At 35.1% G+C, this 14356-nt stretch overlaps 1 protein-coding gene across 7 annotated transcripts in view; it reads left to right on the top strand.

Annotated features, from left to right (window-relative positions):
- Window positions 1–11331, top strand: part of Cfap69 (cilia and flagella associated protein 69) — a 53073-nt gene extending 41742 nt beyond the window's left edge. For all 7 annotated transcript variants that reach the window (XM_069996427.1, XM_069996425.1, XM_069996429.1 and 4 more), the window contains 5 exons: window positions 854–930; window positions 2979–3176; window positions 5652–5738; window positions 8517–8621; window positions 8755–11331. In XM_069996427.1, the coding sequence (XP_069852528.1) occupies window positions 854–930; window positions 2979–3176; window positions 5652–5738; window positions 8517–8621; window positions 8755–8925 (638 nt within the window). In that variant the 3' untranslated portion in view covers window positions 8926–11331. The remainder of the gene's footprint in view (window positions 1–853; window positions 931–2978; window positions 3177–5651; window positions 5739–8516; window positions 8622–8754) is intronic.
- Window positions 11332–14356: the final 3025 nt, after the last annotated feature.

The raw sequence follows: 14356 nt of genomic DNA on the forward strand, positions 1-14356 counted from the left end.
TTCCTATATGTAAATAAATGCATGTTCTATTGTCTCCCAATACATAAGCAGCAATGCTGACCACAGAGTCTCTAAGTCAGCAGTACTTTTTAAAAGTTTCCATGTGCAGCCAGGACTGAAGTTAGTTTAGATGTTTAGGGTTAAACATTAACATTCTGAATTACTTGAGTCTTTTTTGGTTTAGGTTGGGTTGGGTTGGGTTGGGGTTTTTTTAAGTCTTTGCTTTCATTAATGAAAAAGTTCTCTTAAACTTGGGCTTCTAAGAAGTATCTTTAACCACAACATTGAAAGTGTTTGGTCTGCTCGGGAGAACGGCCCCTTCCCACTTCTCTTCACCTGCCCCCAAACCAGTAATCACCTGACTGAATCAGCAAAGGACCCGGGCCTCTGAGGTCGCTTCCTCATCTGCTGAGGTCATTTCCTGAACTACCCTGGTCACATCTCCCTCAGACAGTGAGGTTCCCAGGCATCACTTCTGCATCCTCTCTGGTCCCACCTCCTGCCTTTTCCTATACAGTCTGGCTCAGCCCGAGTCCCCTTCTCTTTCTTTTTCTCTTCTACCTTTTCCTCAGTCTCCTCACACCTCCATCTCTTGCGGGTGCCCAGTTTGCCCTCCTCCTAATAAACTCTTTTCTGCTTAAACCATGTGGAAGTTTCCTTTCTGGTGAACCTTACAGAAAGGATGATTTCTCTTCTAATGCCTAGATAAGGATGATCTGGCAGGAGAAGCTGATTTTCACAGAAAGTTTTCATACATCAGGATTATAACACAAGTAAATGTTTACATTTATTTTTACAATAAATATGTGCTTCTTGGAATCAAAGTGATTTTCTCTTTATACACTTGGTTTAGATTTTGAAAATTTACCTGGTCTATCTGCTGAAGATTTTGTCACCCTCTGTATCATACACAGATACCTTGATTTTAAAGTAAGTATAATTTTAATAACTTTATTATTAAAATATTTTGTGGCAGAAAATAAATTGAGAAATAAAATATATGATCATATTTGTATACACATGCTTTTTCATGTATAGTTTTTATTTTGTATTTAAATTGGTATTTTTCAAGGAATAAAATTCCAGTAGGCTGGGAAGGTGGCTCAGTGGTAGAGTGCTTACCTTGCATACATAAGGTCCTGGGTTTGATTCTTCAGTACCACAAAAGCAGAAAAAGCCAGAAGTGGCGCTATGGCTCGAGTGGTAGAGCACTAGCCTTGAGCTGAAGAGGTGAGGGACAGTGTCCAGGCCCAGAGTTCAAGCCCCATGACTGGCCAAAATAATAAAAAATTAAAATTAAAAAAATTAAATTAAATTAAAATTCCATCCAACCATGTATTTATAAAAGAAGATGATATTACTGATATAGAGCTGTTAAGGAACCTTACAGAAATTTATCATATTTTTTTTTCTTTGGAGAGCATCAGGAGTTAAAATAAATTATATTTATTAAAGACCACTTACAGGAAGTGGCGCTGTGGCTCAAGTGGTAGAGCGCTAGTATTTTTTTTCATGTTTTCTTTTCTTTTCTTTTTTTTATTATGAAAATACCATACAGAGGGGTTACAATTACATGGGCAAGATAATGAGTACATTTCTTATCAAGCATTGTTGCCTAGAGCACTAGTCTTGAACTTGAAGAACTGAGGGACAGTGCACAGGCCCAGAGTTTAAGCCCCACAACTGACAAAAAGAAAATAAAAGACCACTTATGTATTATTTTATCAATATATTATTAATCATCATTTCACCAAAGTCAGTTAAATGAAATAAAGTTGACTACTGGCTATATTTTTAATCAGTAATTAAATGCTTTTGAAGTTTTAAGAAAATCTTCAGTAAATATCCTTTTTCTACTAATTTTGAATGAATGAATTTTAATGAATGAGCTCATACTTTGCAAACAATATTAGTTATCAAATTGTTAGCTGCATAAATACGTCTCTAGTTTTAAATACTCCAGCACATTCATATCAGAATATAAGATGAAGCTATTGACCGATGGAACCATAGAATTAACATTCAATTGTGACTTGTCTTCGCTAGGTAAGGGCCAGTGAGTGCTCGACCTGAATGGGGTACCAGTAATTCATGTGTTCATTCTCCTACCAGTTCAGCTTGACCTAGCCTTCATTATGGGGATTTAGGAAGGAAAAGTAGCACTAGTTCAGAAAATTGAGAATAGCAATTTCTGTGGTAACTAACTAAACAAAGCAACTATAATCCAAAGGGCAGAGAACTAGGTATAGATAGGTGGTAGATCTTTATAAATGAACACACTAAATCACTGAAAAACATTTTATACTCTACTTTTTTTCTTTTAGTGCTAGTTCCAGGGCTTGAAATCAGGGTCCCTTACCCTTACTCAGTGTTATGCTTACAGCTGCCATTCTACCACTTGAGCCACACCTCCAATCCAGTTGGGTTTTTTGTTTTTGTTTTTGTTTTTGTTTTAACTTTTTAACTGGAGTTAGAGTCACACAGAGTTTTCTTCCTGTGCTGGCTTCAAACCATGATCTTCAGATTTCAGACTCTCATTACAGGTATAAACTAGGCACTTGGTAAATTACTTCTGAATACTCAAATGTAACTAGTTCCTAAGTCATTCCCAATAAACAACTTATCCCTTTATCCCCCAAAAGTAAATTAAAAAGCTTGAATGTTTTTTGTTTTGTTTGGTTTGGTTTGGTCAGTCGTGGGGCTAGAACTCTAGGCCTGGGCACTGTCTCTGAGTCAAAGCTAGCGCTCTACCACTTGAGCCACAGTGTCATTCATTTCTGGCTTTTTCTGTTAATGTGATGCTGAGGAATCAAACCCAGGGCCTCATGCCTGGGAAGCAAGTACTCTACCACTAAGCTGCCTTCCCAGCCTCAAACAAAGCTTGAATGTTAACAGGAGTGACCACCCACATAAAAAAGATGACCTAATTGTATCAACTATTTTTGGCTAATTTAATTTTGTAAACTTCTGTTAAACAGGTTGGAGAAATATGGAATGAAATATATGAAGAAATAAAATTGGAAAAGTTAAGTCCAGTCACTTCAGATAGAACAATTTTGGAATCTATTATAACAGCATCACAAAATATTGGAAAGATGGTTGTTTCTTTGCAAAGTGAAATGATTGAAAGCCAAACACGCCAAGATATGCAAAATGAACAAAAAGTGTATTCAAAAGTAAGCCACAGAAACTATTGTTTGAAGCACAGGATACTAATTTCAAACTATAAACTATATATAGGACATATTTGTCTTATGAATATTTTAGGCTGGATTTATTTTGTTTTCTCATACTTACTGTGAGTGTCTTCTGGCAGTTTTAAAAAATCATGGAGCTAAGAATTTAAGCTTTAATATGTTCAATAATGTTTATGGCATTATAATTATTATTATATTTCTATAGTCATATTTTAACAGGTAAAGAGAACCCAAATCACTTCCATTTTCTGAAATGTTCAATAAGGCTCCAAAAATTATAGCTTATTTAAATGTATATATCTAACAAATTCTGTAAGATCATTTATTTGAATTTACATGCATAATTCCATAAGAGCGTAAGTTGGCCCTGTTCTCTCATTCTTACTAGTTTGCAACTAGTAATCAATCAAATTCATCCCCATCCCAGTGCCAAAATACTATGAGCACCCATTCTACAAATCAGAGGAAAAACTGGTCTTTGGCTTTTTCTAATCTGTAAAGGTTTATCAGGAGCATATCAGTTGTTTTCCTAAAGCTACAAGGGCAGAAAAGTGAATGGATCTTTTTTTTTGAGCAGGTAAGAGGTCTCTTAAATGAACTTGCCCAGAGATATGGTGATTCTTCACTTCTGCTTTGTGCTCTTTTATAAGTACAGTTATATACTTTAAATTCTTTTTGGTGATTTCCAAAGTATTTGCTAATGCTTGACTTTTTCACATAGACTATAAATATATCTTCAGCCTCGTAGGAACAATGTTGATGTGCACTTATGGAGTCCACTCCATCTTATACACCTAGTTGAACGAAAGTTTTACTTCCTAAATATTTTTATGCTCATGTTTGGCACTCTACTACTTGAGCCATACCTCCACTCTTACAAGGCTTTTTAAAAAATGTAAATCCTGCCATTTTACCTATGGTTTGTTCTGTGATGCACCTTATGCTGCTTTGTTATCACCATTAGTGCTTTTAAATACCAGGATGTTTGACATAGTAACTAAATGTTGGGGCTGGGAAGATGGCTCAGTGGTAGAGTGCTTGCCTTGCATGCATGAGGCCCTGGATTCGATTCCTCAGCACCACATAAGCAGAAAAAGCCAGAAGTGGTGCTGTGGCTCAAGTGGTAGAGCACTAGCCTTGAACTGAAGAGCTGAGGGAAGCGCCCAGGCACAGAGTTCAGGCCCCACAACCAACAAAAAAAAAAAAAAAAAAAAAAGTAACTAAATGATGTTGATTATAACAGGTAGCCTGTTGAGAATACATTGTGCAGTTTGCCAGTCACTTCTCTAGATTACGTGGCCACAACAAATTTGATACTCACAAAAAGTGCCTGCCGTGATACACACTTAATTAGAAGTAGTTTCACCAACATAATTTTGTCCAAACTAATTTTCAGCAGCCAGCAGGGAATGTCTTTATTTTTTCCTGTGAATTTACTGTTAAATAATGTATTTAGTATACTTTGGATTGTATTATTTTCATAAACGATAATCATGTAAAACAATCAGTCTTGCTGAGAATTACTATTAAAATAGCAGTTATGCACCAGGTGCTGCTGGCTCATACCTGTAATCCTAGCTGCTCAAGAGGCTGAGATCTGAGAATTACAATTTGAAGCCACCCAATGCTGGAAAGTCCATGAGACTTGTATCCCCAAAATGCTACAAAAAGAGTCAGAAGTGAAGCTGTGGCTCAAGTGATAGAACACTAGCCTTAAGCACAAAAGCTCAGGGACAATACCCAGGCTGCCAGAAAAAAATAAAATTACATATACATATACATATATACATATATATACACACACACATATATATATATATATATATATACATGTAAGGTATATTAAATAGGTAGTTTCATTAGGTAGCCGATGAAGAGAACACCACTCCCTATTCAGGCAGGAGAAGTTTATTTACAGAACTGCTGCCCCTGCCATGCATGGTGGAAAAGCATGCCTAAAAAGGAAGGGGGGCGGGGGAACCCACCTCTGGACCAGGACTTATCTATGACAGGGACAGGAAGAGGTGTGGCTAGGTGGGGGAAAGGTGTGGCCACACTGGTCTGGATGTGACCTCAGTGTCTGGGACCCTCCTAAGGTCAGATGGGAGGCATAAGACCAGAGGAGGCCCAGGATATGACTTAGCAGGAGGGGAAGGTGACTGCTTCCAGGTCTGACAATTACCTAGGTAACAGATACTGGGCGGAGACTTAGCCAAGAAGTAGCAAGGTGTCCCTGTTCAGACCTTACAATACATATTCATCAGTTTTACATTATTTTTATGGGAAAATAAATAAAACTTCAGTCACTTAATGAGTTTTTTAAAATTTAAGTTCTATGAATACTTAATCCTTTTTGATAAACAAGCCTAAAATTTACCTTAAGCAAATAAGAAGGACTTCTCTAAGCCCTTTAGTATTCTTTTATCAATACTATAATCCTCGATTATCTTTCAGATACAAGGAACAAACAAGCAAAGAGAACTGGCTAATAAGTCATGGGAAAATTTCTTGGCTAGAACGTCTAATATTAAAACACTAAAGGTAAGATTTAAAAGTTATTATTTAAAAAGTTATAAATAACCAGCTGTACAGGACAGGTATTTTTCAAAATGAGTATGTACTTATTATCTTCTAATGGCCTATCTGTAGAATACACACATTATTAGAGTCTCATATGCAATTTAAGTAGCCCAAACTGCATTTCACAGTCACAGGAGAGGCTGCTTTGCATTTGATTTGGGAGGACAGAGAAAGTGCAAGGGTGATGTTCACGCCCAGGTAAAGGAAGATGATAGCCAGGAATGAGCAAGAGAACTGCATTACTTTCCACTTTGAACCTTCCTTCATATTCAAATATTTCTTTTTCTGTAAGAATCAGAGTAAACAGGAAAGGCAGCTACCCCATAGTACTCTCTCCCACAAGGACTTTTACCCTGTGTAATTACTGAAAGAACTCAAAGTTGAAGTAGGAAGTTGATACAAACATCCCTTTAGGGGGAAAAGGTGATAAGTTGCTTCAGCTAAGAGAAAATAGTCTAAAAAATGCTCATAACAATCTTATAATGCATTTTGCATTATCATGAGTCCCTTGGACATTTCATTGAATACTACATAATATTCCTCTGAATATGAATTGGTAAGTGTTGTTAGTTCATGAAAATAGAGGAACATAAGTGAGAAAGCAAAACATAAGAACAAGCCTGCTCAAGTTACCAGATACCTCCCCTTTCTTTCTAACTTCTTCCTAACTTCATGGGATAATCTTACAATTACCTCTATTTTTCATGAAAAGAAACTTCTTTCCGAAGATCATTTGTTGCTTCACACATCACCTGTTCTATGCCTTTAGTATTGATATGGGAACAATTGAACAAATTATATAATTTATGTTATTCTGAATGTTTGAAACATTTAAGCATACAGAACTGGTACATAATTTATGCATCCTAATTTTTAATTGCTAATATAAAGGTGATATACAGAAAGGTTACAATTACAGGTAAAGAACACATTTCTTTTTGAACAATGTCACCCCTTCTCTGGCTCTCTCCCAGCTTTCCCCTCCCATCCTCACACACAAGTTATATAGTTCATTTTCAATATAGTATCTAATGAGTACCACTACTGCAATTGTTCACCCTTCGTCCATTTCTGTGACCCTCTTGCCCTCCCAAGGACAGATAAAGAAACTAATAAGACAAAAAATAAAGGAAACAAAGACAGCAACAAAGAAAAAAAACTCTTGTATCCATTTCCTGGAGTTCATATCCATAAATATTACTTTATATGGTCATATGCAGATAGGTATTGCACGTTGGTGTTCCTCTCCTAAGAATATCCTCCTTTCGTCTCACTGTGTATGAATGCCTAGAGTCCTGTACAACTTATCATATATCTCAGTGTCTTTTATATCTAATTTCCACATATCTGAGTTTGGCTTACCTCACTTAACATGATTTGTTCTAGTTCCACCCATTTCCCTGCAAATGACATTATTTCACTCTTTCTACTGGCTAAAGGTGCCACATTTTTTTTTTTTGATCCACTCATCTGAGCTGTTTCTATATCTTGGCTATTGTGAATAGTGCAGCAATGAACATGGATGTGCAGGTGTCTTTATCATGTCTTTATCATGGCTGTGTTGAAGGGAAGATCCATGTTTACTTTTTGGTTTTTTGTTTTGTTTTTGTCAGTCATGGGGCTTGAACCCTGTGCCTGGGCACTGTCCCTCAGCTTCTCAGCTTAAGGCTTACACTTTACCACTTGATCCATAACACCACTTCTGGTTTTCTGCGTGGCTTATTGGAGATAAGAGTCTCGCAGACTTTCCTGCCCTTGCTGGCTTTGAACTGCAATCCTCAAATCTCAGCCTCCTGAGTAGCTAGGATTACCGGCATGAGCCACCACGCCTGGCCAATGTTTAGTTTTTTGAAGAATCGCCAGATTGCTATCCAGAGTGGTGGTACTACTATTCACATTCCCACCAACAGTGCAGTAGGATACCTTTTACCCCTCATCCCCACCATTTGTTGTTGTTCAAATTTTCAATACTGGCTAATCTAACTGGAGTGAGATGGAATCTCAGAGTAGTTTTGATTTGCATTTCCTTTTTGGCCAGTGATGATGAGCATTTCCTCATATGTTTCTTTGCCATTCTTTCTTCTTCTGATAAGTCTCTCCTTAGTTTCCATGCTCACTTAGTGACTGGTTTATTAGGTTTGGGAGGGGGTAGTTTCTTGAGTTCCTTGTATAAACTGGATATTAGACCTTTGTCTGATATATTGAGTTTATTCCCAGGTACTTTATATTTTTAGGCTATTGCAAATGGAGTTGTTTTCCTTATTTCCCTTTCTGCTTGTACATTTTTGATATACAGAAAGGCTACTGATTTCTGTGGGTTTATTTTGTGTCTTGCTACTTTGCCAGTTATCAATCAATTGAATTTAGTAGCTTGTGTACATCCTGTTTAGAAACATTCATAGTTTGATATAAATATAGTATCTTATTAAATTATGTGTTAATGAAATCTGACTTCCTGAAGACCTGCTTTACTCTTTGGTCAAATCTGACCATGTCCTCAGGAAATCATTGGATTATTTTTTAGGTTCCTGATGTCTGTTTATTTAACAAAAGATCCAACTTAACACTAATAACTATCTTCTTAGCCTAAATGCATAAATGCAGACAAATCCAGAACAGCCTGAGAAATAGCAAAAAGTAATCCAAATGCAATAAAATGTACCTTTAATCTTTATGTGTAATTATTAATATGAGTTAATGCTTTAATAACAACTATTTCCTTTCTAACTTAATCTTCAGAAAGCAAAGAAGCTTCAAGAAAAGGCTATAGAATCTTCCAAATACAATGAACGACCACATAATGCAGTATGTCACCGAACAGTTATTAAAGGCCTTAACACAACGGTAAGATTATTTTCCTCCACATTGTTGTCTTAATATTAAGTTTAGACCCTCAACATGTTATTTCTGTAGGATAACTTTTTTTCCTCACTGAGACTTTTTAAAAATACTTAGGTATTTACATTTGCTTTTTTAGGTATCCTCTGGTCCGGTAGTAACAGTGGAAAGCACGCCTGTCCGTTTATTGGGAGGCCCTCTAGCTGATACAGATATTGCTCTTAAAAAGCTCCCTGTTCGAGGAGGAGCCTTGCAGAAGGTGAAAACAGTCAAAATTCTGAATGAGCCAAAAAAGAGTATTCCTACCTAATAAGAGACACTAGAGGCCTTTTGAAATAAATTCTGCTTTTAATTTTCAGGAAAATATATATTTATATTTAAATGCAAAGCAAATATTTTAGAGTACATATTTTAGTAAAATTCTACAAAAATAAGGGCATATAGATTATTTTTTGAGAATATCAACATATAATAATTGGGCAAGTTGCTAGAAAAGACTGAAACCATAGTCACAAGCTTTTTTGGGTTTCAGTTCTCCTTTTATTATAGAGGCTCCATAACATATATATTTTTATATATATATATATATATATATATATATACACACACACAATATATATATCTAAAAGTAACATAGTCTAAGCATTGTTTAGTCACAAGCTTTTTTGGGTTTCAGTTCTCCTTTTATTATAGAGGCTCCATAACATATATATTTATATATATATATATATATATATATATATATATATATACACACACACACAATATATATATATCTAAAAGTAACATAGTCTAAGCATTGTTTTATCAAGGAACTGCAACTATGTTAGTGGGATCTTTTTCTTTTCTGGCTTCTGGTTTATATTTTCTCAGGTTCATACCCAGCACAGAAGAGTGTATGACTGTTTCTCAATAGTTTTTGCAACTGTCTCTGCATGGTGGAACCCTTTACTAGGTAGCTACATGCCACTCTTTACCTCATTATGACACTAGTCAAATCTGAGCACTCTCTACATCTCAAACCAGAACCAGACCAAAACCATCCAAAATATGGAAAGGGAATCAGGATCAAGTGACTGTTATCAGAAGTATATCCATGTATAAACAACAACAAATGTATTGGTCATAGTAAAGTAAGTTTTATCTGCTGTATAAGACAAACCTTAGGAGCTAAACAGTAACACTGAAAATATGGAGATGGTTTTAATCAACTTTCATTCCCTAATAGGGAAGTACAAGATAGAATGGGGTGTGGTATTTCCCTTCCTTTGCTAGTAGCAGTAGCTCATCAAGGAATAGAAGGAAGGTGCCATAAGGCAGGGTGTATTGCAAAGTGTCCATGTCTCTAGATGCCAATGTGGCTTTTCCACCTCTTATCTTCATCACCACCAAACCCTTCCTCCAGCCAGGAAAGCACAAAGTTGAATTCTTGTCCAGTGCATGGAGAGAGAAAAATCTGTTGTTTTCTTAGTCAGAAAAGTAAACTGGCATTTATTTCATCAGCAAAATGGTAAAGGTGTAACAACTGGTTCTCTAGGGTAAAAAGCTCTGATTTACAGCATTGGCTAATTTGCATGGCCAAAATCAAGCACAAATATATATATATATATATATATATATATATATATATATATATATATATATATCTTATTTTTTTTTTTTTGGTCGGTTGTGGGGGCTGAACTCTGGGACTGAGCACTGTCCCTCAGCTCTTTAGCTCAAGGCTAGTGCCCTACCACTTGAGCCACAGCACTACTTCTGGCTTTTTTCTTCTTATGTGGTGCTGAAGAATTTGAACCCAGAGCCTCATGCATGTGAGACAAACAAACTACTACTGAGCCAACTTCCTAGCCCCCTTATTCCTTCTTGAAATATTTTATTATCACCATTCCCAAAAAAATATGAGAAGGCAGAATTTACTTCTTCCTTCACTGGAATCTTTAACCATAAAGATTTCATGTAACAGTTACCAAGACAAAAAAAAAATGGGTATAGATTGAAGCATGCCTAACAATATGCTTGTACAAAAGGCACCATACCACCTCAAATATACCCAGAATTAATTCAAAGTGTCCATGGCTAAGAATCTCTACCATGTGTAGACTAGGAGCTCTTCCTGACAGTCTTAAGTTCCCTATAAAGACCCTAAATCATTTTTGTAATAAACACTTCAGTAAATTAATTATTGGGTATACTAGGGGCCTTAAGTTCTAGCAGTCTTCTCCTGGAATTCTGCAAATGCAGCAAAATACTGAGCTCAGCAACCAGTTGATTTCTTGTGCTTAAGAAGACAAAATATTTTCAATCTAGAAATGTACCCCCCAAAAATCTCATTGTATTTTCTACCTCGCTGTTAAATTTTTATAAATAACTTAGATATGTGAAATGTTTGTAAAAGAATGCCAGGACTAATGTTTCATTGTGGTTTATGACAACCAGTTTTTAAAACCTAAAGATTGTCTATCTCTTGACTAGGGTAGCTTTTTCCTAACTTTACTAAAAATACTCAGAAGTTTCTGGAGATCTTAACACCATAACAAAAAAAGTTTTCTGCACTTTGTTAACAGGCTGCTGAGATTCTCTAAGTTGAATGTGTTTGTAAATTACAGTTGATTTCTTGTGAGCTAGATTGCTATCCATATCGAATGTCAGTCTATTTGAGTATGCTAAAAGATTCACAGTATCATAATATAATAATGGTTTCTGATTCTGCAATAAAAATTAATGGTTTTCTTTAAAAAAAAATGTGGTCAACTCAAGTTCATTGCTTTATTTTCCTTATGTTTTGATTTTCACTGATTGATAAATGTATTCACATAGTAAGATAAAATTGATCACAGAACAAATATTCTGGAATGGGAATTAGAAGACATATCGAAAAGAATAATATACGGAATCAATCAGAAGAGAATAGAAAAAGAAAAAAATAATGTAAATAAAATAAAATGTAAATAAAACAAAAGTGCCACCAGCTCCAGTGGCCTCATGCCTGTAATCTTACCTACTCAAGAGGCTAAAATCTGAGGATAGCAGTTTGCAGCCAGCCTGGAAAAGGAAGTTCATGAGTCTCTTATCTCAAATTAATCACCAGGAAAAAAAAAACCAAACCAGAAGTAGATCAATAAGTCAAGTAGTAGAGTACTACCTTTGAGCACAAAATCTCAGGAACAGCACCCAGACCCTGAGATCAAGCCCAGGACACACACACACACACACAAGTGTGGTTTTAGTAAAGGCAGAAAAAATAGCAATATTTGAATCATGAGGAAAAAAATCAACTGACATACTTTTTGCCAAAGAACTTGATCTGCATATGATTATTCATATTAAAAGTGGTTTATCTATTCTGTTTGGGGATTTTTTTCCCCTTTAGTATTTGACCAGACTGAAATGATTATCACTGAGCCAAAGGACCCAGATGCCAGGGGTGCTAAACTGTGATGAAGTGTGGTAAGAATGCCAAAATTGTATTAGTTTCCATAAGCGAGGCTTCAGTAAGGTATTTGAGGTGGACTTGAGTGAGCTACTGATCTTTACTTTCAGATCTGAAACTAAATTTTGTCAAATCATTGTCTATTGTTATTTACTTGTTTATTGTGGCACCAGCATCATAGCATTATTACTCCTCTGAAATCCCAGGTAAGAATACCAGAAATAAGTACTGGCTTAAACTACTAGTAAATATGTACTCTTAAAGGATGCTGGTGACTCACACCTGTAATCCTAGCTACTCAGGAGGCTGAGATCTGAGTGAGGATCACAGTTCAAAGCCAGCACGAGCAGGAAAGTCCATGAGACTCATCTTCAATTAACCACCAGAAAACCAGCAGTGGCGCTGTGGCTCAAGTGGTAGAGTGCTAACCTTGAGCTGAACTGCTCAGGGACAGCACCCAGGCCCAGAGCTTAAGAACCACAACCAAAAAACAAAATCTATTCTTTTCCCTTTCAGTTTGAATAGTGAAGTAAATATCATGTTTGCCCTTATTTCTAGTTTTTTTAACTAAATAAAAAAGAATACCTAAAAGACTGTGAAGTCCATTCATCCTTGAATATTGAAGATTCTTAGTCCAATATTCATGTACTATCCAGAAATGTGTGTGTATGTGTGAAGTCCTTACTGAACATCTAATATATATTCATTCATCAGAATTTCAAAGTGGCCCAAAACTCAGAGAATCTCCCTCTTTAATTTAGAGCTTATTCTTGGATCATATCAAACCATCAGATAATTATATACTTTCTCCATATTATTTTTGTTGTTTCTAAAACTTTGTTTGAGTTCAAGTGTGCCTATCAACCTTCACAGAAGAGAGTCTGTTATCATAAGGATGTTTGAAACCAGTATTCTACACGATAGCCACTATGAAAATCTACATAATACATTTCATTCTTATAGTCTTGGGAAATGAAAGGATTCTCTAGGTATGTGGTTTGTTTTTTTCTTCTAAACCCATAAATCTTGAATGTGCTCATGAGTTACTCTTCACTTTGAAAAGAGAAACTCATAACATCTTTTCATATTTTGGGTGTGGTATACCTATATATGCATTTTATTTATTTCAGCTTGAGAAGGATTTGTCTCTATTATTAGCAAAAACATGCAACCAACCTGGTAGCAGTCCATGCCTAACTTCTGAATCACCAGTGGCTCAATTAAATTTTTTTTATATTAATGAAAAAAAAAAAAGAAAAGAGAAACTCAGACCAAATTTACATGTGTCCTTTATAAAAAAGATACAGACTTCTATTCATGAAATCCACTAATATAAACTGTAATTGCAAAGTATTAGTTTTCTGTTCTCACTTCCTAGCATTCTAATTTCCTAATCTACTTCATGTCATCTCATTGCTTGATATATTTCTATACAGCACTATATCATTTTTGGAATAAGATGTAAAACATAAAACATTTGATCACTTTACTAAAATAAAGGTTCTTATTGACTCTGTTGTTTCTTTTTCAAAATAAAAATGAGAACAAAGTTTTTAGACTTTGATATATGATTTCATGGTGATATGTACATTTCAGGAGTTGCACAGTATACTGAATAAGATTAACTATCACTTTTTAGGATAATGTACACAAAAATGGCACAATTTTAAAATCAATACTTTATAAAATTGGTTACAGTTTTCCTCCATGAGTTACTGTATTTAAAAATCACATTTTTATTTCCAGGGATATTTTTTAAACAAGGATGCTTTGCAAAGATGCTTTCTAAAATCAAATTCTTGACAAATTGCCTGAAATATGAGAATGATAAGTCAATATCAATAAAGCAATTACATGTCAGTAAAAATAAAACCATCAACATTAAAGAAATAAACATTGTATTTGTGATTACAATAGGAAACATTTGATCCTATAAATACTGAGTAAAGCTTTCAGGTGGTAGTCTCTTGCTTGATGTATTTTTTGTGCTTCCCATCTTAAATATAAAACTCATGTTTAATGACATTTATTTCTGAAAGATTAGCAAGGAGAATTAATATTTATTCAGAAGGACTCTTAAGAGTCCATTCTTTTCATACAACCCTAATGGAAAATTTGATTTCCAAAAGCTAAAAACATTTCTGATGTTTAAAAATTCTTCAACACATTAAAATTTACAAGTTTGAATGATTTATGGGACACTCATGGGGAAAATAAGGTAATTTTTATGATCTACCAAAATGTGTTATATTCCAAGTGCTTATAAGATCTTTAAATAATATTAAATCAGTAAAAATGAAGGCTATTA

Source organism: Dipodomys merriami, unplaced genomic scaffold (genome assembly GCF_024711535.1).
Source record: "Dipodomys merriami isolate MVZ:Mamm:240054 unplaced genomic scaffold, mDipMer1.0.p SCAF_5, whole genome shotgun sequence".
Classification (NCBI taxonomy): Eukaryota; Metazoa; Chordata; class Mammalia; order Rodentia; family Heteromyidae; genus Dipodomys; species Dipodomys merriami.